Here is a 27,438-nt window from a genome sequence, read left to right as displayed (position 1 = left end):
AGAAGAACTGGATAAAAACATAAAGAAAACAGAATGAAAAGGTGCTGAAATATCAAGAATAGAAAAAAAAATTGAGAGAAAAACTATCAATATATCCATATCTGAACAACTAAATAAAATCATGGTCTCCCTCCCCAGCCACAGAGGTTCTGGATCTATCCCTGCCTCTCAGCTACTTTTTTCATTTACATTGAAATAAAAGATTATGTACTTACAAATCATGTTATCTTGTTGGAAAGAAATAAAAAAAATTGTAGTTTGTTTCTTTTTTGTTTGCCAATCCAATTCACACGGAAAATCACTGACCTCTGAATCATCACCAAATTTAAGACAATTTACTTTCAAACAATTTTCATACTATAAATCTATTCCAACAATATGATCTTTGGCTCGCATATGAAACCTTTTCCTTAGTATAGAGATACACATGTTTGTTCCCCATATTATATTTCATACCGTATTTAATTTGCTTAGATACATCTCTCGGATATTCAAGAAATCATTAATACACACTTCAAATTTTGTATTACCATTCATTGATACGGATGACAACACCAGATAACAGTAAATATCATAATTTTCAGTGTAAGTTTCAAGTGGATGCCAAGAGGTGTGAATAATATCAGTAAACTTTTCTGTTGACACAAAACTATCTTGATACATTGGTAAAAAAAGTTTCAAGTGGATGCCAAGAGGTGTGAATAATTTCAGAAATCTTTTCTGTTGACACAAAATTATCTTGATACATTGGTAAAAAAACTGAACGATTTCCCTGAAAAGTTAATTCTAAGTCAATTTTCACAAAGGAATTATATAACAATTTCGTGAATTAACATAGAAACAAATCTACGTGACATTAAATTTCATGATTTCCAATGGATATTTAGTGAAACAGATTTTTTATTAAATTTTTTTACATATTGATTGATTGATTGATCGGTATTTAGCGCCAATTTCAGCACTATTATGCTATGTCGTGGCGTTTCGGTTTTATTGGTGTATTTTGACTTATAAATTGCCATCTGAAGTTTACAATATAGTTATTGATACCACGACTTTCCTGTGACTCTGTGACTGATTACCGACCAATATTGCTTGATATTCGGCTGGTGTGATATACATCAAAATAATTAGAGTATACAATCGTGAAATTAGAGCACTCCTCAAACATGTTAAAATTAAAATCATTTTGTGTAAAGAGCCGTATACCTGATCTTTTTCATAAGATTTGCCGACGTACTGATTGTTTCATTTAGCAATGTTAAGAGATGGAAATTACGCTTGTTGTAACCATTTTAATATCTATTTGTGTAGACATGCATTAGAGCTGCAGTATAGAAACAATAGTAGATCGATGTAAGAAAATATGCACTTGCTTTGAATTCAGCACGAAACTATTGAAGGACTCGGTATGGGATTGAACATTGTTTTAGGACGGGCCAGGATGATTGTGAATACGAATAACTTGGCATGGTAAATTAACAACTTTGCACAAATCAGGATTAAAAAAGAATATTCTGCATCATAAAATTCAGGAAACAAATGTAAGCAAAAGGGAACAATCATTCTGCTCCCCCTCGAATATCAAATAGACGTTCCCTCATCCTCGTCACGACCTAATATTGTATACAATGTATACGTATTTCTCATAAGCATACAGTATTTTTTGGAGGAACAGTTCATGTTGAGGTGTCTTGTTCAAGCAATTCAAGCAATGTCGGCATAACTATGCATGATTTTAAGGGAAAAACATGGACCAATCAATAAAAGTGTTAATCCATTAGTGCAATTTTCATGTAAATCCAGCTATTTATGATAGTCTTATGATATCTGTCGGTGAATGAATGAACCAGATAATTTACACAACTATGCAAACAGAAAATATTAAGCAAAAAAAAACCAAATTATACAAATGTATATACATCAGGTGTACAGTAAGATATAATAAGTTGTCCCGGTATAGAAAGATAACATCCAGTGGCACATTTCAAGTACTATTATCATTGTTAAAGGATCATCCCTAAATGTGTTTATATTTGGTCTTTAATGTAGGGAGATTAGGATGCGAGTAAAAGTTTTCCAATTTGTCTCCTATTACGTAGTACACTGTGCAACCTGTTTCTAATCAGCAACACAGATTTCTGTTTAGTGTTTATACATTCGTAGAAATAATAAGAAAAATCAGATTTTGACAGAGTATTCATATTATAATTCATCTATATCTCAAACTCTTTCATGTTAAGCTGTGTACTTTTCTGTATTTTGTTCTAATGTTCAAATTTTCTCTTTAAGACAATTACGCTATAAATATGAAAACAAAATAAACAAACTTATTGTTATACTTCGCAAACAAATCAACTTTCTGAATGAGAGAAATGAAAAACCGTTGTATCAAAAATCAATAAATAAATCTTGAACGTCATTAACCTGGATGGCTGCACGCGCCTGATGAAGGTATTTCTCTTAACGAAATATTACGTGAATATACAAAATATAACAATTATGTTTATAACACTCATCAGCGAATTAAAGTTCCATCCTTAGGCATTTATACATATTTATATGTTATCATGTAAATCCATATTGGTATGGTGCTGGACACAGTGCATGCACGATTTCTCAGATGCAGGGGCTCGAATCCCGCTAAGGGAAGAACAAATATGTGCTAGCGAACATTTTCAGTTCAAAAAGTGTTTGGCTAAATTTGAGGAGAAGTATATATAAAGTATGGTGTTAGTAGATATAAGAAGATGTGGTATGAGTGCCAATGAGACAACTCTCCATCCAAGTCAAAATTTATAAAAGTAAACCATTATAGGTCACAGTACGGTCTTCAACACGGAGCTATGGCTCAAACCGAACAGTAAGCTATAAAGGGCCTCCAAAATTACTAGTGTAAAACCATTCAAACGGGAAAACCAACGGTCTTATCTATATAAAAAACGAGAAACGAGAAACCTGTATAACCACAGGTTATTAGATGGAGAACGTCTGTCGTAAGTTGTAACATATTTAGACGTATATGTATATATGTATATAAGACACGGAGGTGCGATTAGGACGCTATAGTGCGATGGTTACGCTAAAGTTCGATGCTCCTCGCTGAAGCACGTTGGTCCGTGCCGCAAGATATGTGCAAAGAAAATAATTGAATGCGTGATGCATGGCATTAAGGAATCGATAATACAAATGATACTTTTTTATTTTGTAAAAATACAAAACTGTTAAAAATTTAGTTATTTCTATACTTACAAACGTTGGCGTTTGCGCTACTTACATATTGGCGCGCTATTACAGTTTTCCATGATGCAATATTGTGAAGTTTTTAAATGCAACGTTATTTAAAAAAAGCATGGATTCGCAGGCAGGAGGATACGATTTAGTAGATGAAGGTTTCATGCTCACAAAGGTAAGAACAACGAAAGTAACGAAAAATTCAAGTCCGGAACAGTGTTGAGCAGTGCAGATTGTGGTTGCAAAAATATGTTTAACAAAGTCAGGCAGCAAATCATTAGGAAAAAGCGGATGAAAGATAAAATTTATCTGCACATTGGCGGAACTAGTATTTGGAAGTTAGCCGCAAACTTTTTGTACGGCAAATACAATGTATTGATCTAACTGATTTTTTTTATATCATGTCGAGATAAGCTGTTTTATTCTTGAGATTAACCGACATTATAAGCATACTTTTATTGTGCTTATAGTATAAATCTTAGAAACCCGACTAGTCCCTACGTGTATATTTCAACTTTTCCCTATAAGCGGGGAAGCAGCTAATTTTAACACGCAACACGTCTCGCTATAAGTCAAGCATAAGTGTACTTGGCGGCATGTATATTTCTTATAACACAGTTCTGACATCAGATAAAGGTATCAATGATTGTTTTGGACAATTTCTAAGCTGTTCAATGACATGAACTCGTTATATTTGATAAAATGAGATAGACTCTGCTTAGTACTATAGACCTAAACGCTGAACCCTCGTTTAATTGCACATAGACACTCCATAACAACACACCTTCTCCTAGAACCCATTATACTTAATCAGAGCCATTCAATATATTTGCTGACTCCATACTGCTAGGTGCCACGTGGAGAATTAGCAAATTTGAATTTTAAAGTCTGCATGACCTGACCATTTAGTTCTGACTTCCGACCAACGCACTTAAGCTAGTATACACCAATCAACGTCAACGTCACAGTAAGACCATCGCCATTCTAGGTCGTTATCGGCGCGTTAACCAACGCACTTCTGCGCGGACCATGGCACTTCGGCGTGACCATCGCAGTTCGGAGTAGCATCGCGTTACAGCATCCTACATATATATATTTGTGGAACTTGCAAGCTGCAATATGTTGGCGATCAGAAACTAAGTTCAACATCAGACTTAATAATCACCGATCATGTTATACCTAAGGTAGAAACTGCCTAATCACGAGACACTTTTTAAGAACATATCACCTTTCAAATAATAGAGGTAAACCAAAATTGGGACAATTTAACGTAATAATGGACAAGTTGGCAGTTAACTATGTGAATGATGACTGATGCAATGTATCTTAACGTACATTTCTATGTTTATTGTTTCAGTTAGGTTAAAGACGTACCTTGCTCTCCAACAAGCCAGGTCATAGTTTCACGGTTGATATATGAAAGACCATTGGTTAATTCTATTCCATCGGTTGACTTTATCTTGGGTTTCGTGGGACGTTTTCCTACAAGATATCTTGCTATCGTTGTCTTCCCTGTACCATGTTCGCCAACTAACATGACTCTTGACTCATAGTGGGGATAATTTTCTTGTTCCAATAGACTAGCAAACACTTGCGCAGATTTCTTATCGAATTTCTTAACTTCAACAGGAAGACCTAAAGTCAGAATAATATAACGGTCAGCTTTACATACAGTTCAAGAATTTTCAGGAGACATTTTTACTTAATGTGATTTGATTAGGAAAGAATATAAATATGAGAAATAGCAAATCAGACTGGCGAAACATACTATATTATCTATCATGACCAGTGATACAGACTTTTGTTTACCAAGCAAAAGGACAAAACTGTCAAAGGCAAGGCATGTTCTAAATTCCGCTTATGAGACGTTATACTGTGAAGAGTCCATTAGAAGTTTTGGCTTTTTTACTGTCTTTTTATAAAGAAAGAACTTCCGTATGAAAATATTTTGTTTGAAGTGTGTGCATTTGTTACGTGATTAATCAACATCAACAACGAATTCATAATTGGACATTGATAGTATTGTTATCTGTTTGAAGCATTATTGGCCTTGTTTTTCTTGTCTTTGTTAAATTGCAATATTAAAAAAACTTTAATATTTTCAAAGTTACTAGCTACTCTGAGCTATTTTATCACATTGTTAACGAATTTAGAGCACCACTACGTGAATATTATTGCTACATATAGGGATACTATAAAACTCTGCTAAAAAAAAAAACCAAAATAGCATTTGTACTTTAGTTTCTGGTAATCATGAAATTCTTACGAAACACAAGGACTGCTCTAACCCTAAACAATAGACCACTTTCGAGTTATGTCCTTCATCGGAAAAGTTCGTCAATTATGCGCGCCTTTATGACGTCATTTACCAGATAGAGGGGACCGCCTGTATCCCTGCACTATTAAAGTTCATCAAGCGTCTCCTGATCGTCATAATGCAGGATAAACTAAAAATAATGTTTGTTCTGTAGGTACTTAATCACAGTGCCTTAATGACAGCAGGGCTGATTATCAATTATAAGAATTTAATTTGCCTAAAAATTCGTGTAATATAGCTTCATGTTTTCAATCGCTCGCTCAATATGGGAAGAAAGCGACGAAGCCCCTAAACGCTCGAATGATGTTCACCAAAACCAAAGTTTTTGACGGAAATGCTACGAAATCGAAAGTGGTATATTGTTATACACATAATTGTACTTAAAAGGGACAAAATGAACCAGATATATTTGAACAATGATCTCTCTCTATAATGCCACACTTGTTTCATTTGAGATTTAGAAAATTGTGATCCGACAAATGTTGTTTCGTGTAACGTATAATGCATCATGGAAGATCTGTTATCACACGATAAAGTACAGTGTTTATTTGACAGTTTAGCCTTGTCGTGGTCGTTAGGGATAGAGGTGGAATATGTCGCATTTCTACCAGACTGACGACGATTGATTAGACATGATAATCGAACGCACTGATAGAGGTTAATCGTTATGTTTAAGCAGTTGTTTGACGTGCACGTTGCTATGATTGTTTGAAATTTCATTAACTATTAAGCTTAACCATGTTAACCATTAAACCCTCTGAAAATAGATATATAATTTTAAATTTGTTGCTCTAAAAGAAAAGTTTGATCAATTTACTAAATCTCTCAAATTGAAAAATCGTTTTTAATCATAAAAATGATACTTATTAGTTCGGACTTTCGACATAACTTTGAAATGTTTAACACCTAATCGTTCAGTTACCATCAGTTTTAGACACACAAATGAATGTACAGACGTAAAAGGAATATGTCATTGGCTAAGGAATATGATTTCAATTATGTTTTCAAAAAACGAAATATCAATAAAAAAAAATTCTACATTTCAAAAGCATTAAACGCAAATAAGATAGATCAGATACTTTTGTTCCGGGAGTTTCTAATACGAAGATTTTGGTTTTCTGCTCAGTTTCATTCAACAACTAAGAAAATCCATCGTTCCATTGTTAAAAAACACTCACCAGGTAAAAGAGTCTTTTCAAAAACCTGCAAACCAGAATTAAGATACATGAGGTATGATTAAACGTTACTTTATCGATAATTTAAAAACGGAATTTTGCATAATATTGATGATAAGATCTTACATATACTTTGATTCAGTAACACAATTCCGATAAATGTTCCATTATATTACTTGTTGAAAAACTTTTAAAAATGAAAATACTTTATGCATTTTTTTTTATTAGTATCTACTAAAAAGAACAAACAGTTTTGTATTACCTTAAATAACTTTTTATTTGGCTCATAACATGCCACTTCTATTGGCTTCTTCCCCTGAATCACAAACATATGTTATGTATTAAAAATTATAACAATATTTTGATATTTGTTTAATTGTTTTCCCCTTTACAATAATTCTTTCAATACCAGGCCGAAAACTATATTTAATTTTGATTACACTATTATTCATGAACACAATGTTATCAATCAATTGATGTCCATCATTTATATTTGATAAAGGTGAAATCAAAGAACATGACTATATATTAACTTAAGGAAAAAGTTGGTCAGTTTCTGAAAAAAAGTGTAAGATATAAGTGAATCGTTTGAAACAGTTTCAAATGAGAGTATCAAAGGAACAAATATAATGAGAAACATTGTACGCTGTTATCCAGAGTGCTTTTTTTTCTTAAATTAAGCAACTTAAACCCAATCAGTCTTATGTATTCTTTTCAGTGCAAAAACCAGATATATTGCTGAAATATTGCTATATTTGTTTTCTGTATTTACATTTTACAGTATTACCCCACTGTTGTTCAAGGTTATAACACCTTAGATGTAAATTTTATCTCAACAACAAATTCGATAAACAGATAAGTATGTTCATAAGATTAATATGTATTAGCCATTTATGGATGGCACACTTCCGTTTTTTTTCTCACTAATATGGTTTTTCACAGAATGTATACCGTCTACTCATTAAATATAACAGTTGTTTCCATTCTTTTTCCAAACGTTTCTGCATGTTTCAACCTCAAACGCTATCATTCGAGTGTATTTGGTTAGGAATGCCACATGCTCTGGTTTAATAATATGTGCATGTCATAGGGTTAGAACTTTTTTCGACAAGGCGCAAGGGTTAATAACAATTTAAATAAACTTTACCATATACAATTCAATCGTTAGAAGTATACCATTAAGTTATGATTTTTTACTATTTACGATAAAATTTGCCCGACAATGAAAACGCCTTATTGGTTGTCTTGACTTCGCGATTCGATAGTGCGATTATGTTCATATTTTGCATTGTTAAATTTAGGATTGATATAACTTTTTGTCCACATTTTATCTTCTGATTAACATTTTATATGTCACGTTATTTTTTTCATATTCGCATTTGACTTATTTCAAGATATGTTTATACAGCTTTAATTCAATAGAAAAATACTTTGAAGGTTCCACATTCTCCTTTTTATTGTATTTTAGATTTAATGTTGGAACCCCAAATTTTTTTTGCCTTAATGATTCAAAATCTGATTTTTATTTTTAGTTTAGTAAAGAGATTTTCTGTTAATGATTGGCATTTCTACCATTTTATTTCTTCTGATAGTATCTTTGTCTGTTTACCTTTTTGCTTTTTGCATAAAGGAAGCATATGAAATTGATTTTTCTTTAATTTCTTTTAATACAGTTTTTTTTTATTAAGATGAAGAAGTGTTCATTTATAGGTTAAAGTTAATGTAACAATAGAGATTTGTAATATCTTAATATGAATACATCAATTTATGGATTTGTTAAAACGAGGAAAAAATACCCTTTTTCTGGTACTCACCTCTGTATTCAGTATGTTTGGATCACAATCTCTGTTTAGCATATACGAAACAATCTGCTCGTGGTCAGTTTTGGCAACTATATGTAGCGCAGTATTGCCATTCTAAAAAAAATAATGAATGATTGTGTTCGTTTAATATTTTAGTATAATCTTTTGTTTTAAACAGCTTCTTTCATATGTTAGTGTGCCATTTTTTGTCAGATTTTAATGATATTATGATGGTTGAATGTGCATTATTCAAATAATCATAATAATAACATTGAACAAGAAATATCCAACGCCCATTAACATTTATAGCATCTTCTTCTGTTGCTATATCAAACATGTTATTATCATTTCCGTTCCGTTTGATATGTACGTTTTAAGAATATCTGAATCCATATATTTTATTTTGGCATTACACAACTCATATCTTCTTTGACTCTCCGAGGCGTTAAAACACTAAATCCCTGGGATGTGTTTTAATTGATTTAAGTCTCTGATGCATGATTTTTTATTGAAAATTGTTTTTGGCTTTTAACTAACTTTCAGTAAATGCGAGTACTCTCAAATCGTACTTTCGTGTTAATTTGACCTGTTGACGCAATTTGTAATGCATTTCAATAATTCAATGTTTACTTATTTTTTGTTATATCTCGTCTCGCTATTTTTAATATGTACCACCTTTGATATGTATTTAGTATGACGATATATTTTCACTTCTGTACTCTGTTTTATTTAACGCCATTTTGTCCCAGGTAAGAGTTGTCTTATTGACACTCTTCCTACATCTTTTTTATTACTACCTGTAATGTCTATGTTATATAGGCACTTACGTTTTAATATTGTATTTATATTGTGTCATAGATCAAACTTATTCATTCAGTGTATGTTTACTTGTTTTTGTTTAAATGTCTACTTGATCGTGTTAAGCCATTTCAATTGATATTTTATAGTGTGTCTTTTTATGTTGTAATGTTACACTACTGTCTCAAGTTAGGGTGAAGGTTGGCGCCTGTTAAAACGTTTAAAACCCGGTGCATTTTTATGCACCTGTCCTAAGTCAGGAGCCTGTTTTTCAGTGGTTGTCGTTTTGTTGATGTGGTTCATAAGTGTTTCTCGTTTCTCGTTTTTTATATAGATTAAGACAGCTGGTTTTCCTGTTTGAATTGTTTTACGACAGTCATTTTGGGGATCGTTATAGCTTCCTGTTGGGTGTGAGCCAAGGCTCCGTGTTGAAGGCCGTACTTTGACCTATAATTGTTTACTTTTTATACATTGTGACTTGGATGGAGAGTTGTCTCATTGGCATCCATACCACATCTTCTTATTTATACTTTCATAGTTTTTGCTACATAAACTGTGGTTGAACAACGTGTACTGTGTCTGGAAATCCATCTGACTGATACATGTACATAATATAGGTGACAGAAATGTAGTACTCTAAAAAAAACACGTCATATTTTTTAACTTCATTGCTTCATTTTTCCAGCATTGTACCGACATTTGCATCCCATTTCCATGGTTTTTTAAGATTAATATTATTTCACACATGTTAACCAAAAGTCAATCTAGTGGACCAAATGTAAAAACCTATATCTATGATCTTAAATATGCGAATTAAGATAATCTAGACTCTCTTGTTGTCTGCTGTATGTTTTGGCAATGTTGACAGCTGACAAAGGATGACATTTTACAAGTTTGTAGCTAAATTGCCTATTTTTATGCATTTGTAACGTGTATCGCCTTCTAAGAAAAAAACATTGGCCACACCCTTCGACAAAAATGAAATTGTTATAAAAAGACGTATACGGGTCAGATACACATTTTAACAAAGATCTATTGGTCCGTGCATGTGACCAATGTCGTTGGAAGCAAAAACTATTAACATTTAGGCAAAACGTTGTCCAAACTTGATTTTCCAATTAGAGGGCACAATTATGACATCACAATTATTCTAATGCGTCAGTTTTTGTTGAATTTGTATTGTCCGATATTTTTACATATTTCGTCATCACGTTATATTTCTATTACTACATTTAAATTTCACAGAACATTGGGGCCAATATCGATACCCTGTGTGAACCTTTTCCTTTGCTGCAAAGTATATATCTCTCTAGTACACGAAAATCGAATTCATGAAAAATGAAGATGTCTATGTTATGTTAACATGATTTTACAATTGCAAAACGAAATCATCGTATTGAAGATCAAAGTGAAATGAATAAAGGCGAAAACGAGAAAATAAAGTACTCAACAGAAGTGTTTCATCGTAGTGAAACCAGTTCTAAATAACTTTAAGTAAATTGAATAAAGACGAAAAAAGAAAAAAAAAAGGAAAGAAATTAAATCAGACTTATTATATAGCTATTAAAATTGCTATAAATATGTTGTTTAATTCGTTCTAATTGGGTTAGTTATATTTATAAATGCATAGGATATATAGAATCTACACCTCTATCCATAACTGTCAAATGACATTTCACTCAAGTTTAATTGAATACAAGATTTTGACTTTGACCTTACCAGAGAGATATTGTTCCACATTAAAATTTATTATATAGATATATGCAAACGATGTAGAAAAGTATCGTTGGGGCGGACATTATTTTGGCATTTTGCTGTTTTACAAGAAAGGCAATAAGTTTCAAGTCCTTATTCAAATACGTTAGACAAACATTGACAATATCCTAACTGTTAGCTGAATAATCTGACATATGTTTTTTTAACACAATATAATCATTATAAATGTTAAAGATAGCAACAATGTGACTTTATCATTCCTGTTCCGTTTACCTTACAATGGTTTGAGATATTGGTCCCTCGTGCAAAACTCTGATTCCTTACCAGGCGTTGGCTTTTCGGTTTGTCTTTTTAAAATTTTTAAATTGTTACTATATGTTACTGTATAAGCAACGATTTTCTATCGAGGATACCATAAAAGACAACCTGTAGAATAGTTTTGTAATGATGTTTTCTCATAAAATCTGAAGGACTAGTTATCGCTATATAATACCTTTGGACGGATTAATTTGAATTATGATAAAATGCATGAAATATAAATAGGAGGGCATATGTTGTCTGTTTCTCAGTTCCGAAGTACCTGTGATGGTATCTCCGAAGTTTAGTGAACCAACACGCCCTTTTAATGCCCCATCAGGTTTGATGGTTTTATTGTCAGAATAAGACAGTTTACGATATTGCTTTGTCATTAAACGACGAATTCTCCATTTGCCACTAGGACAAAAGAGGAGCATACATGTTTTAATAGGCTTTAGGGCCATACATTAATGGTGTTTCTCCTCAAGAAAAAAAAAACAACAATAATTCATCTAGTAAATACTTACAATGTTCTGCATATTCTTTTCACACCCTTTGTCAATTAAAATCTGTACTGATTGTATTAGATTTTTATCAGCAGCATAATGTAATGCAGTGTTTCCCATCTTGATTAAAACAAAACAATCATTTCTAAGGTAGGCAGTTATAAATATAACTAATATTCATTATAAAGACTAATAAATCATAATACAAACGTGTGCCGTCGAACAAGTAGAGCCAGTATACACATTAAAAGAGAATAAAGAAGAATTTAGAATCGGAAGATTTCAAAGGGATATTCAAACCCACTAGTCGAAGACAAACTGACAGAGCGGATAATTAAATACTTTTACAGTTTTCAGTTTGCTTTAATAAGCACACTTCAAATTACTTCTGATCTATAATTTAGCTCTTAATTAAACATACATCCATCACACAGCACCCAACTCCACCAACAATTACCTCCGTATTTATTACACGTATGTCTTAATTACAATCTATGTGACAAACTGCTTGCCGTTATTTTTTACAGCTTTATGTGGCACAGTATTTCCATTCTTAGAAAAAAACTGTATTAATTGAAAGTTCAAATGCACCTGTCTGCATATTAGTGGGTAGAGAAAATGAGATGACAACGATGTTTTATTTCCACACTTATTAAAAGATGCTCATGCTCGTGATTTTTTGTTGCTATATTCGATCTCATGCGTAAAGAATTGTTTCCGAAAAAATCACATGTATTATAACACAAATGAAATCATTCTGGTCAAACTTTTGTTTGGATTTCGTCCCTAATATTACGGCTTCATGTATGAAACCCAATACGTCGTGAGGATAATGCTAAATTTGCTGCAAAATATATGTGAGAAGGATTAAATAACTTTTGTAAAACTATGCTATCTGGTCGATATATATCAAAATAAAGAATACATTCTAGCCCGTGTGTTTGTGCATACTATGAATACCAGACATCATGTGTCTTGGTATATAATTCAAATTTCCGTTGCAAAGTCTGTCTTGGCGAAAACATTTCCACTAGCACTGTCCCTCAACCAGGAAGAGGATGCAAGTTAATATATAAGCACTACATGTTTTTATTATGGCATTCTCTATATTTTTTATATTCCATTTAATTGCTTTCGTAATTGTATATGAACCGTAAAATTGTTCTAGGGTAAGAAAAAGTTAACTTAAATTGGGTTTCGTTTTTTTTTCTTTAATTGTATAGCACTGTTTTTTACAAACATAATGGTCTTGTTACATTTACTTTCAAATAAAAAAAAATCAGTATTTCTTTAAGTATTACACAAATTAATTTGAACGAATCAAATGTTTATGACCTGATAAAAAAATTTTCAGTTTACATATCATAAAAAAAGTAAAATGACAACAGGAACGTTGGCTATATTAAATAAAGGATAACGACGCTATTGAACAAAAAGAAGGTCGACATTAATTTTTCGTGTATACCCAAAAAAATAATCGTGTTGCTTTTACGGGAAAAGTCTGTGATCTTATCATTTTATTTTTTATCATTGCTTTCCTTAAAAATGGGTACGCAACATCCAATTAACAAAAAAAAAAATGCCTCGGTTAGATGATTAATTAACGAAACTAGAAAATGTGATGTCAATAATTTTGTTTTTATGTTTATTGAATATTGTGTTATACTTAAAATGTGTATATGAAATAGAATAATATATCGAAACCAATGTCGATGACCCTTATTTATTTTATAATATGTTATGTATGTATCCCAATAGTTCATGACTTGCTACAAGATAAAACATTGTTTGCTGTTAGCTTTCGCATTAGTTTGTCGTATTTAGCATATAATCATATTTGGAAGCTCGATCGATTCTTCCCTCTTCAGTTTTTTTATTTCCTGACTCATTCATAGTAGTACTTATAGTCGACGTAGACGCACTCATGGTTATAGCCATTACACATTATGAACCCTACTGGATGTATCTATATCGTCTGATATTTAATTTAAAAAAAAACATTGGGTTAACATCACATCTACACAAAGCTAGTGTTATTGACTAACCCTTTTGAAAGGTCACTATTCCTCACTGTCCATATACGGGCTCTAATTTGTTCAAACTTTCACTGATTATCTCGCATTTTGCCTGTCACAGACTTTAACACATATTGGCAATGGATAAGCTGTACTTTGTAACAATCTTTGTAAAACTTTCCCAACAAAGGTAAATTCTAGGTACGATTTTGGTCTTTATTATTGGATATTGTTGGCATTGAATATATGTTCCAATTTTGCAGCTTTCCATGCTTTCTAATTGGAATACAATGCAGTTTACTTCGGAGGGACATTACTCGATAATTCGACCATTATTTGGCCCTGATATTTGAATATATAAAACAAAATTGAAGAGGTTATCAGCGGGGTTATTTAGGGTTTTTTTTATAGAATTACTGATAATCTGTTAACATATCGACCGTCCTTTTATCAAATTTAATAGTAATATTAGTCCCGAAATAAAACCACGTAAAGAGATATCAGTGATTGAACGAAATGTTTTGTAACAAAAGTATCATTAATAATTGTCGAGGTTGGACAGTCTTATGACCAACATATAGTTCGAGAACATCCCATGGGCGAAGACAGGGGTAACTTATCAGGATTACATTTCAAATAAATAAGTAAACACATTAATCATGATTACCAATATAAGAATAAGATGGAGTGGTATGATTATCAATGAGATACATTTCCACCAGAGACAATATGAATTAAAGTTATCAACCATAATTCACCAAACGTTCATCAACCTTCAGCAAAAAACCATACCACGTATCATGCACTAAGAGGGCTCAACATAACAAATGTAACAATATTCAGACGAGAACATAACGGACCAGGTTCAATTACAAATCCTGCTACGAAAAACAAATAGCCATAACCCATAACCCTCGACAGAAATGTATAAGCATAACATAGAACAGACTATAACAACTAGTGGAAAACGGCTTGATTCAACAGATTGAAACAGAGCACACAAAATTAAACCATCCAAAAGTTTAATGACACGCAGTACCGATCTGAGAGTACTCGCAGTTACTGAACGTTAGTTCAAATTCGTTAACAACTGATAACACAATCAAGTATCCAAGACCTAAATATCAATTAGCACACATCAATTGGATTTAGACAAATACGTCATGAAACGTCTGAAAAACATATGATATTGATCAATGCCAAAATATAAGTGTCGACAGAATGTAGGACAGTAAACGACCATAGCTGTATAGTCATAATATGAAATGTTATGTTTTGATTTATTTATACGAAAATCAATGTTTGTTCCAATAATAACAATATTTAAAGGTCTCATTACAATATATAACCTTTCAGAACACGTTTATTTAAAATACACGAGCACATGAATATCCCCCTAGGTTTATTATGGAGTTCGTGTTAATAAGTCGTTAGTTGTCAATATTGTGTTTGGTGGACTGTTGCTCTTCTTAGCCTACTTTCCGTTTTTTACTATGGCTTTTTAATTTGTCTTTGACTTATGAGGTTTAATATCCTTTGGTATCTTCTATATCTCCTTTACATGGATCATAACTATATTTAAGGGCAATATAAACAACATCACAGTTAAAAATAATAAGCTATATTCCGTCTGCAGTACACGATACAGCCAAACTTTCAACCCAATTATTTGTGTCTGTGGAAGAATTTTGTTAAGATTTAAAGAAAAATTACTGACTTAATAATTTACCAATTGAACATAGATTACGTAGGTTGCTCGTGTGCCCAGGCAGTTTATGTCATAATACAATCATTGATGATAACATAAACGGTACCATTTAGTCGGCACCAGATGCGCATTTCAACAAGAAATGTCTCTTCAGGAACGCTCGAAACAAAAATATTTGAAAATCGAAAACTAAAGTAAGTAAACGAAAAGCTTATAATTCTAAAAGGATAATAAGTATAGACAAAGCCGGGAAAGGAATCAGAACTTTGATAACAGTTACGATGAAAAATGTTAAAATGATGCAAATAAAATGCACTTCCTGTAGTTATACAATAAAAGGCAAGTCTTTCAATTGTTGGTCTGATTTTTCTTGAGAATGTAGACATACATTTCAATCCGTCCATTAAAGTCTCATCAGTGACGCTCGAATAAAAAAGTTTAAAAGGCAAAATAAAGAGAGTGGTTGCTGCTGCTGATTTTGCATCATTGCAATACTATTACTATATAGCACACTTAATATATTCTTCTGTCGTCGTCGCTAATCGTTCCACTGTTGTTTTTCTTTCCCTGTCCTGCATTTATATGAATCAAAACGCTCAAAATCAATTGAATGCTTGTTTCGTTTACTAGCACTGGTTTGATACTGCTGCTATCTTGTTAATGGTATTGGTCACACGTGCAGCCAAATTTACCCAAGAAAGAGAATTCTTATTGTAGTCTGTAATATTTTGACAAAAACACCTAATGAAGCACAAAGTATTGGTTACCATTTTTCAGGGTACGAAACGTTGCATTTGACTTACATTTTCTATCTTGTATGTACTGAAATGATTTTAAGCAAGTTCGTTAGTATGCATGTTTAGAAATAACAAAAAATAATGCTCTTCACATGACTCAGGAGTCGGTGCTTTGGTATTGGTATTATTGATAACATATACTTATCAAAAATTCCTCGCTCATAAATTAATATATATGACACTAAGGTTCAAACTCTCCCAGGCAAAGTTGACCTTAGATGAATTTGGCTATTATGTAAAGGTCCTTTTTTGGAATAAAGCTCCTAACGTTGAGTAATTTACGCATCCCTGGCTTCAAATGTTCAGGTTGAGCGCTACTGACAATAGTAAATCTTGAAAACCGCTTCGGATACACGAACTTAATAAAGTGTTTATTCCAATAAATGTGTCCATGGTTATAAATAATTCATTTGTTTGCTTATACCCAGCTTGAAGTGCCAATAAGGCTATGTAACCATAATCTTAACCAACACTCATATAAGTTGAAATTTAGGCAATGACGTAATATCCATGGCCGTCAGTGTGCCTTTATAATTAAGGCAATAGTGAATTGGATGTTCATTCTCAGGAAATTTCGTCTAGGGCGATTTCGATATTTTGATATGCGCACATGGCACTGATGCTTTAGATTCCAAATTTGACATCTCAAAATCTAGTGCAACAACATAAGGTTACAAAGAAAGGACAAACAAAACCGGATCCCCGTTTTTTTTGCGTCAATAATTGACTGACTTGCCACTATACGTATCACCGGACACATCAATGACTTATATTGTTCAGTCTTAGAAAATTTCGTCTACGGGAAGCGACAGCAGTGGTTATTGATATGTTCATATACGCACAATGACACTGATGTTGAAGATTCCAAAATTGAAATGTACAAATCTAGTTTAACAAAATAATTTTGCAAAGAAAGGACAAACAAAATCAATTCCCCTCTTTTTGCATCATTAATTGCCTGACTTGACACTATTTGTACCACCCGACACATTATTTACATGGTCGTCAGACTTGATGTTGAAAAACAACTGTACTTATGTTCGAATATTAGTGTATGCTATCACCTCTTAGTACAAATCGGACATTTCTGTCCACGTCCCAACAGCATCCAAAGAAAACACAAATGCCTATTACACCCATTACAAAGTTATAAACTCGAATGTGTAGAAGACGTTTAAATACCAAAAGAATGTATAAGATACAAAATCATTTTAAACACGGAACTGGACATACATTCCATAACATTGTAAATTGAATCAACCCTAACAATGCATCGAACAAGTAGTCATTTCTAATCAGACTATAGGTTGCACTTCTGTTAATATAGACAATGCAATTTCCCATAGGAACTCCTTTTATGGCTAGAATTGTGCCACTTTTACTAAGGAGTTTCGTAAAAAATTATATCCTGGAATGGAAAGTTTATATCCACTACTATTTTTTTTCAAAGGTCAAAACATAGGGCTGTGTGGCATATTTTCAACATTTATATGTTTCAAACTTCTAAGAGTTTAAATTTATACAAAAATTCTGTACTACCCCCCCCCCCCCCCCCCCCCCCCCCCCCCCCTCCTACTTTGGGTCTTCCACATAATTCAATTTAGCCGATATCCATGTGTATTTATACTGGTAACATTCTGAAGTTGTGTCTTCACGAGATTAAGCATAAAGATCATACCTGGGAACCAGTAGGTACACAATACAAAATATCTATGAATATTAAATTTCTCCCCAAAAGAGGCGTGGGTTGTGAAACAGCTGTATTTACAAGGTACAACCTTTAGTTTTCAATATGTGAATGATGGTTAATTGATAAGTGACAAAATACATGAGTTTTATTTGTTATAAACATCCTATTGATCGATTTCACAAGCCGAATTTGACCTTATATTATATCAGTTTCTATGTGTTCAACTGTTCTTTTTGTTGTATTGCTATCTGAGAACCTACCAGAAATCTATGAAAGAAAAACTGCATATTTTATACGCACATTCAATGTAAACTAGGACTTTTAATTGACATTTCTTTCAATTACATGCTTTTCGGTATTTTTTTTAATATCTGTTATCCATGCATGCTTCAGGTGTGTCCAAATTTAACTTTTGTCAATGGAATTAATGAATTGTATCTGAAGTCCAGCATTTTCGGAGTAAACGGAACTAATTCTAGTGATTCTAGATCTTACAAAACTTTTAGCACAATATAATCATCGAGATCATAGATACTGAACTGCTGAAACATTAACAATGTTCTCTGTGTGTTCGACATTAATTTTGGTCATTAACGGGGTCTAGTTGAATAACTTAATGTCTATTTTTCTATTCGATGAATATTTCAAAATCAGAAATGAAAATGTTTTCTTAACGTTCATTTGATTTAAGAATTTCAAGAAAAGAACAAGTACAAGAAAGAGAAGACACATTCTATAGGAATAGATGTATTAAAAAAATATCAGCAGGACTTGATACGGTCATTAAATTCTGAAACTTGTTTCACCTTTCTGCTAAGGTTTATGATTTAAAAATAATATAAGGTTTTATCAGGTAAGGAATAGTACGGACAACGTTATGATGTTGTCATGTGTCCTGACATTTGGATATCGCCAGTGTTCGCATCTCTTGACATGACGCCAAACAAAAGAGCATATTAGTCTCAGACATTTTTTATTAGTAGTTATTGACTTTAACTAGCTTTCAGTTAACTGTAAATATACTTAGATCTGTACTAATGTCTTTTGTATTTATTTTATGGTTTGTATGTGCTTTGTATATTATTATTAACCCTAAAATAATACAAAAAGTGTACCTTAACTTAATGGTTGCATACGGTTTAGTATACCACGGAAAAAATTATATCAGGATTAATAATCAACAATTGTCGAAATTACTTAAAACCTTGATAGTTGAGTTGTTGTTATTTTCATTTTTGAAACATTCAAATATATACAAGTTTGAGTCGAATTGGAATTCTGCATACACATAAGTTTTGACAATTAAAGTTATGAACAAACCTTTATATTGTTTGTCATGTCAGTGTTTTATAGCTTACTATACGATATGGGTTCGTTCATTGTTAAAAGCCATACGGTAACCTACCATTACAAAAATATAAGTCATTTACTATTTGTAGAACTTATATCAAATGTTCTTACTTTTTTAGACTAATAGACAGTGTCTGTACAATAAATAAAATTTTGAATTGCAGGGTCTTAAGACGTTTATGAACTATATGTCTGATACTTACATACTGTTGTGTCCACATATTATGGAACACTTATCAATTTAGATCAAAATTAAGAAGTGCAGTACATGTATAATGTTATTACTCCAGCAGAGATTTTGTGCAAAAAATTTCAAAATAATTGACTTGTATTGCATGTTAGGCTTTATCAATTTTATATACAATTGTGAGAAATAGAAATTGAATTATGTCTTTGATTTTCCATTCATAAAGTAATTTCTGATTCCCAAAAATTTTATTGTAGAAATTAAGAAGTATCTGTTTTATACCAAATTCTTTATTTTCTGTTGATATGTGTAGAATTCTGGGTGGAGAAGTAAAAGATACTTCGACTTCTTACTCTATATGGCTTGAAAATTGAATAATTATTGATGCATGTAAAGCATACAACATTCAACTTATGAGTCCCTGATCTCACTTTATACGTCTTCCGATTAAAGCTTTTTACCGGTTGATGTGTGCATGTTAATCTCAGGAAGTGAATTTAAATCAGTATGCTACTATCGTATGAACAAGCTCTAGACTGTGTTTGTCTCGCTAATTCGTTTTTTAAAAGAGGTTTCAAATTTTATCGATTTGTGGACCATGGCATTATGTTATACAAACACAAATAAGGCGCTCTTTTTTACCTACAATAACGTGCAAGTAATATGTGACATACATGTTACATCAAACGTTAGGGGCTAAATTCTGGCAAACATACACATTTTCTGTCTTATGTTTTTTGATGAAAAGTAAATACGTATCTAGAAAAGTAAATAAATAAAAAGTCAAAACGGATACAAACAGATAGCAAGTTCTAGATAGAAAGCTCATGTTCTCATCAACAATTACAGATTGAACGATATTTGCAGGTTGCGTACATATATATACGATTTATGCGTTTTAACAGCAATTGAAAGCAAGAAAAAATATACGAATGCACTTATTTTCTGCAAAATAATATTTGATAATTGATGAGTTAATCAGAAACTGGCACTGTTTTGTCTTGTAGACTATAATGTTTGCCACCAAATAACTTGATATGAAATTGATATTTTATTAGAATACAGCTTTTAATTTATTAAACGTATTATCCACTACTTACCTTGGTTTGTAAATTAAGATCAATGCCTTTGTCAATCAGCAGTTGCAACAGTTCTCCTTTTTCGTGCAATGAACACGTGTGAAGAGCAGTCAGTCCATACTAAAAAAAGGAGTACGTGTCAATTATAGGAAAACCATGTTAGATGAAAACAAAGAAATTACACCAGTGGAGCTTTAGGTTACTTATTATCGGATTAATTTTAAAGATTAGAAGACGTGGTATGATTGCGAATGAGACAACTCTCCACAAGAGCCCAAATTACACAGAAATTTACAACTATAGGTCACCAAACGGCCATCAACAATGAGCAAAGCCCATACCGCGTAGTCAGATACAAAAAGCTCCGAAATGACAAATGTAAAACAATTCAAACGAGAAAACTAACGGCCTAATTTATGTACTAAATACTGAACGAAAAAGAAATATGTTACACAGCAGCAAACGACAACCACTGAATTACAGGCGTCTGACTTGCGACAGGCACATACAGAATGTGGCGGGGTTTAACTCTTTTAAAGGCGCCAACCCTCCCCTAACCTGGGACAGTGGTGAAACAGTACAACATACGAACAAACTATAAAAGTCAGTTGAAAAATGCTTAACTCATCGGATGGATACAAATAGAAATACATCTAACAAAAACACAGAGTGGACGTGGATGGGTGCTTATACATCCACACAACATAAAGACACTAAGAACAGATTTAGTTTAAACATATTTTATTTGAATAAACATAAATTGGATGCGACACAAGTCAAACAGACTTATGAAGTCTTCTCCATCTAACATATTTAACAATACAATATATAACAGCATGCAAACATTACATATTATTTCAACATTTGTATAAATTGGACAGCAAAATTAAGTGGCACAAAAGAAGTAGAGAGAAAAAAAAAAAACAACACAAAAAAACAACAAGGCAATAAATTATTAAACAAAACAAAACAAAAAAACAAATAAAAAAACAAAAAAAACAAAAACAAAAACAGAACAGAAGTATTATATTGCAACCATTACGTAGTGCATCAACAGTCATACTTTGGATTGTTGGATGAATTAAATTACTCAAATATTCTGGTACAATATTTTGTGTAATACTATAAAACATTTGAATTTTTCTTCTTTCTCTTCTTTCTGCAAACGTTTCCCACCCAAGTTCCATGTAAATGACCCTTGAGCTTATAAAAATAGGTTAACCCGTTACTACTCATGCAACTTGAAGCTGTTATTGCTCCAGCTTATTAATATTACCCAATCCCATATTATCCCGAACTTTACTGACATATTCAAATAAAGGTCTTATAAAAACTAGATAGTTTTTCTAAAATTTTTCTACTAAGTCTATATTTTAGTTTCCTAAGCATATTTATATGTTTAGATACACTTAAAATAATATTGTCAATATGAACATTCCATTTAGCATCATTGCTAAATGTAACCCCTAAGTGTTTATGATTATTAATTACTGGTATGTTTTTTCCATTAAATCTAAAATTCATTTCTGGGATTTCAACATTTAAAAATAACATAATTTCTGTTTTATCAGGATTAAAAGACATTAACCACTTTTTAAACCATTCGTTCAACTCATCCAGGTCGTGATATTCTATCTGCAATGCATCATGATCTGCATAGCTGAACGATGTGTCATCTCCAAGGAGTCTGCAGAGAGAAGAAAGTGTTTCCGCAATATAATTTATGTAAATTATAAATAGCAATGGTCCGAGGATATAACCTCGTGGAACCCCTGCAGAAATATTGCAAAGTGTTGAAGAAGACTGTTTAATAAACACTCTTTGTTTTCGATCATTCAGATAGCTTTTAAACCATTTTAATAGATTACTATTTGTACCATTAGCCTTCATTTTATGTGTAAGTCTATCATGCCAAATTTTATCAAAGGCTTTTGAAAAATCGCAAAATACAAAACAAGTAATCTCCTTCTTTTCAAGCGAGTTCAAAATGCAATTATATATTTCTAATAGTTGATGAACAGTTGAGCATTTAAGGAGAAAACCAGACTGATATGCACATATTAATTTATTTTTTTGTAAGTGGTTGAAAACATGTTTATATATAACACGTTCCATGATTTTACCTTTACAACTAATGAATGATATTGGTCGATAATTGGATGGTAATGAATTGTCACCCTTGTTAAATAAAGCTATTACATTTGCAATTTTCCAGCTAGATGGATACGTTCACTGCTGTAATGGTTTATTAAATATCATACTTAGTGGAATTGCAATTTTGTCGGGACAAATTTTGAGTATCTAATGACTTATGATGTCGGGACCTGGTGCTTTGTTGGGATTTAGAAGTTTGATGATATCAACAATTTCATTATTATTAATCGCTTTATCTGTCAATAGATTGTAAGTTTTTTCTTCAAAATCGGGTAATAGCATCAATTCCTTCCAACGAAGAAATACTTATTAAGGAGGTCGCATTTCTCGTCGTCGCCATAGGCAAATTTATCAAAACTGTCATCGTTTAAAATATTTTGGAGTGGGGTATATTACAAGAACCTTGATTGGGTTAAAACAGCATCTTCATAATTTTCCAGTAAGTTTTAGGATTGCCGGCATTATCTAATATTATATTTTCCAATTGTTTTTTCCAAATTTTCTTTTTTCATATTATTCACTTTGTTTCTCTGTTTTTTATATGTATTAGTATCGGTTACTTTTTTAGATTTGAATGCCTTTTTTCGAAGTACATCTCTTGTGCGAATTGATTTTCTAATTTTATTATTGAACCAGGGTTTATCGTTGCCACGTATTGTTACAATTTGAGTTGGAATGCTCTCTCTTGCAATGTCAATGTTTTAGTAAATATACTGACCAATTCATCAACGTCCTGAACACAATAAAAGAGTTCATTCCAATCAACTGAATTTAAAATGTTATTAAAAATATATATCTACGTTTGCTTTTTCATACAGCCATATTTCCCTTTTGAACGACTTTGTTACAAATTTTTGACATTGTAAAAAAATAATTGGAGCATAGTGATCACTAATGTCTGTAGGTACGCTAAGTACATCCGAAAAAGAAAACTGCATTGCATCACTTAGAATGATCTGATCGAGCAATGTGCTACTGTGATCAGTTACCCTTGTTGGTTTATTAATTGCATTATTAAGATTAAAATGATTGATTGTATCATATAATTTATTGTTGTTATAAGAGAATAAATCCGAATTTAAATCTCTAGAAATCACAATGTTTTGAGAAAACTGATAACCCAGTTAAATAGCAAGTCGTGTCCAATATTCGACACCTGACCAATCGGGTCTGTAAGTACAGCATAATGCAAATTGTTGACCTTTACCTCTGATCTCGACCCATAAAGTCTCGTCGGTGTGGTTTTCGAGTACACCTTTTCTGGTAACTAATATATAATCTTTACTATATATGAGTATACCACCACCGGCATTATTTCGATCTTTACGGATTATATTTTCTGAGAGGAAATCCATTATTAGTTCATCTTTATTTATATTTGAATCTAAGTGTGTTTCAGTGACTGTTACAATATCGAACTCTTCAATGAAATTTTGAAGGACCCAATTTTATTTCTTAGACTACGAATGTTAATGTTGCATATTGAAATTGAGTTATTAGAATTACCGGAATGGTCAGTGTCATTTCTTGGACCGGGATTTTGTTCAACATTACCAATTATAAGAATAAAATGCAAAACAAAAAGTAGAAATATAACATTTATATTCGGATCAAGGCTCTGTAACAAGGTCAAGGAGCCAACGATAAATGTACAACGAAAATTTGTAAGTAGTATTCCTTTAAACAATTCTTCGTTAAAATCAATATTAGCTATTGGGAAGAACGGTATTTGCATGTATTGAATAACCTATGGCTACCCTGTACTGTTCAATAAAATAACCTATTAGGAAAAAGTACAACAATCATATATCTATCAAAAGACAGGTAGCCATTCAGGTAAAACAAAGGTAAACAAAGACCACATACATCATCATCTAAAATAATACATAAATAATTCAGATATACACGCAAAAAACAAAAATACATTACAAAGAAAAAAAAGGAATTCATTTTCAAGTCTGAGAACGGAAAAATTTAGTTCTAATTTTACTTGTAAAACTCACATGTACTTTTATACTGTGAACAATAGTAAAGTCTCTGTTTTATATCTAATCTGTCTGTGACAATTAAAATCTTACAAATTTCCATTTTTTCTTAATTCATTTCATCTGAATATTTTAATTGCAATTTTGTATACACTAATGTTCTTGGTCGATTTTTGAAAGAAGTAGAAAGACGCGACTTGAAGCTGACTTCTAACGCATTGACAACATTATTGTATTGGACATAAGTATCAATATTTGTAAAGACGATAACATTTTTCGAATTCACAATTTAATCCAATTATTTTATAATTGTTCATCGTGTTATAAGACTAAATTGTTTGTTGAATTTTTTTGGTCGGTGATTAGACGATGCTATACTTTTTTTCACCACAATCGCTTTCAGGATCGTATGGTTGTAGAAAATCAATAAAGTATTACGCATATGTTGACTAGAAAAATGTGTACCTGTATCAAAATCTGGAGAGGTTCGTTAAAGGTGATCCCGTAACCGAGTAAAAGGATCTATACATGAATATATTCATATAAGAAGGGTAAAAAAACACGTTTAAACAGGATAGTCAGTTGAAAAAGTACCGAATCAAGTTATATAATAGAAATATATACATTTAAAATGTAGATTAGTTTATTATTTGTAATATGATAAAGTGTGGGATCATTTAATGGGATTTTATGTAAATTTGTTTACATTACCCATGTATAGGTCGGATTTAATAATGAGGATACGATCTTCAATTACTTCATTACTAAGCTTTTTTGCTTTTGTTTTATAGGGAAGACCCTTGAGTATTTTACATATTTTCGAATTATGATCGGAAATCGCAAATTTTGTTATGTATTTTTTTTTTTTTTTTTTTTTGTTAGCATACTTTAATACAAAGATACCAAATGAATAGTTTAGCAATTTTAAGAATACGTTAAAGGAAAGTTTTTATATACATAAGAGACATTTAAAAAAACAAAAGAAAAAAATTAACTACTGTTAAAGACATATAAAGTCAACTTTTGAATTGTCACTAGTTACTTTACAATGATGTATTGGTCTTACTTAAATGTAAACAATCCAAAAGCCAGGTTAAAATTATTAGAAAATATGGATAATCAAAGTATGGTTGACCCATACAGGGAACTATATCCAGATAGAAGACGTTACACTTGGAGAAACAAGCCACCACTGAAACAGTCAAGGATGGACTTCTTTCTCATATCTGATGTGTTATTACTTTCGTTAAAAGATTCATATATAAAATCAAGCTATCGATCCATTCCATTATAGTTTTGCATTTAGTATTTAATGATTTCAAAAGGGAAAAAGGACTCTGGAAGTTTAATAACTCGTTGCTTTTTGACCAAGAATATTTAGACACAATAAATATAAAAATTGAATATATAAAAAATCAGTATTCTGCTAATCCACATTCAGAAAAGCAGAACATTATGAATTCAGTTTTTTGTTTTGAAAACCCTGTTAATGGAAATAAAAGGTAAAGCTATAGCATTTAGTAGCTACAAAAAAAGAAAAGAGAGGGATACAGTAGTAAATCTTCCAAAGAGATTCAAAGGGCAGAAGAAAACAGCAATACTGACTTCCAGAGTCTTAAGGAAAAAAGAAGAACTTGAAGATATTAAAGGGAAAAAATTAAGAGGGAGTGTACTAAAATCCAAGTCATCATGCATCTCAGAAGGTGAAAACCTAGTGAATATTTTTGTAATTTGGAATCTAGAAACTTTACGAATAAATTATTCCTAAAGTACAAAAAGAAGATGGAGAAATGATTAGTAATCAAAAAGATATTCTCAAAGAAGTTAAACATTTTTATCAAGAGTTGTACTCAAAAAAAAATATTGTTACAGATAAGATTAAGAATTTAGATACTGATTTTGATAAATGCAATGTTCACAAATTAACAAATGAGGAGTCAGATAAGCTAGAGGGTCCCTTCTGTCTACATGAGGCATTAAATGTTTTAAAAGCAATGAAAAATGATAAAAGTCCCGGATCATCAGGTTTTACAGCTGAATTTTTCAAAGTTTTCTGGGGAAAAATTGGTCCGTTTGTTGTAAGATCCATAAATTATTGTTTTGAAAAAGGTCAACTCTCAATTACGCAGAGACAAGGTATAATCACATGTATACCTAAAGGTGACAAACCACGACAGTTTCTTAAAAACTGGAGGCCAATTACTCTTCTAAATACTTCTCACAAAATTGCATTAGGGTTATTGCCAATCGATTAAAACAAGTATTGGGAAATTTGATTGATCCTGATCAAACTGGTTTTGTTCTAGGTATATTTATAGGAGAAAACACAAGATTGTTATATGACTTGATGCAAATTGCAGAAGAAAAAAACATACCAGGACTTTTCCTATTTGTCGACTTCGAAAAAGCTTTCGATTCATTATCATGGGATTTTCTACAAGAAGTATTAAAATTTTTCAATTTTGGACAATCTATTCGAAATTGGGTGAGAATTTTCTACTCTAACATTCATTCAGCTGTAAACCAAGGGGGTAATTTATCAGATTTTTTTTTAATATTGAACGGGGTTGTAGACAAGGTGATCCGCTTTCTCCTAATTTGTTTATATTGTGTGCTGAAATACTAGCT

General features: G+C 31.8%; 1 protein-coding gene across 1 annotated transcript in view; it reads right to left on the bottom strand.

The window, feature by feature from the left end:
• LOC127717549 (uncharacterized) overlaps positions 1–7,041 on the bottom strand; it is a 35,420-nt gene extending 28,379 nt beyond the window's left edge. The window contains exons 1-3 of the mRNA XM_052223234.1: positions 6,989–7,041; positions 6,730–6,754; positions 4,609–4,869 (exon numbers count right to left, since the gene is read on the bottom strand). Of these exons, the coding sequence (XP_052079194.1) occupies positions 4,609–4,771 (163 nt within the window). The 5' untranslated portion in view covers positions 4,772–4,869; positions 6,730–6,754; positions 6,989–7,041. The remainder of the gene's footprint in view (positions 1–4,608; positions 4,870–6,729; positions 6,755–6,988) is intronic.
• Positions 7,042–27,438: the final 20,397 nt, after the last annotated feature.

This window comes from Mytilus californianus, unplaced genomic scaffold (genome assembly GCF_021869535.1).
Source record: "Mytilus californianus isolate M0D057914Y unplaced genomic scaffold, xbMytCali1.0.p SCAF_10, whole genome shotgun sequence".
NCBI lineage: Eukaryota > Metazoa > Mollusca > Bivalvia > Mytilida > Mytilidae > Mytilus > Mytilus californianus.
The sequence above is the reverse complement of the archived record's forward strand: the minus strand, read 5'-3'. Positions and strand labels throughout refer to the sequence as shown.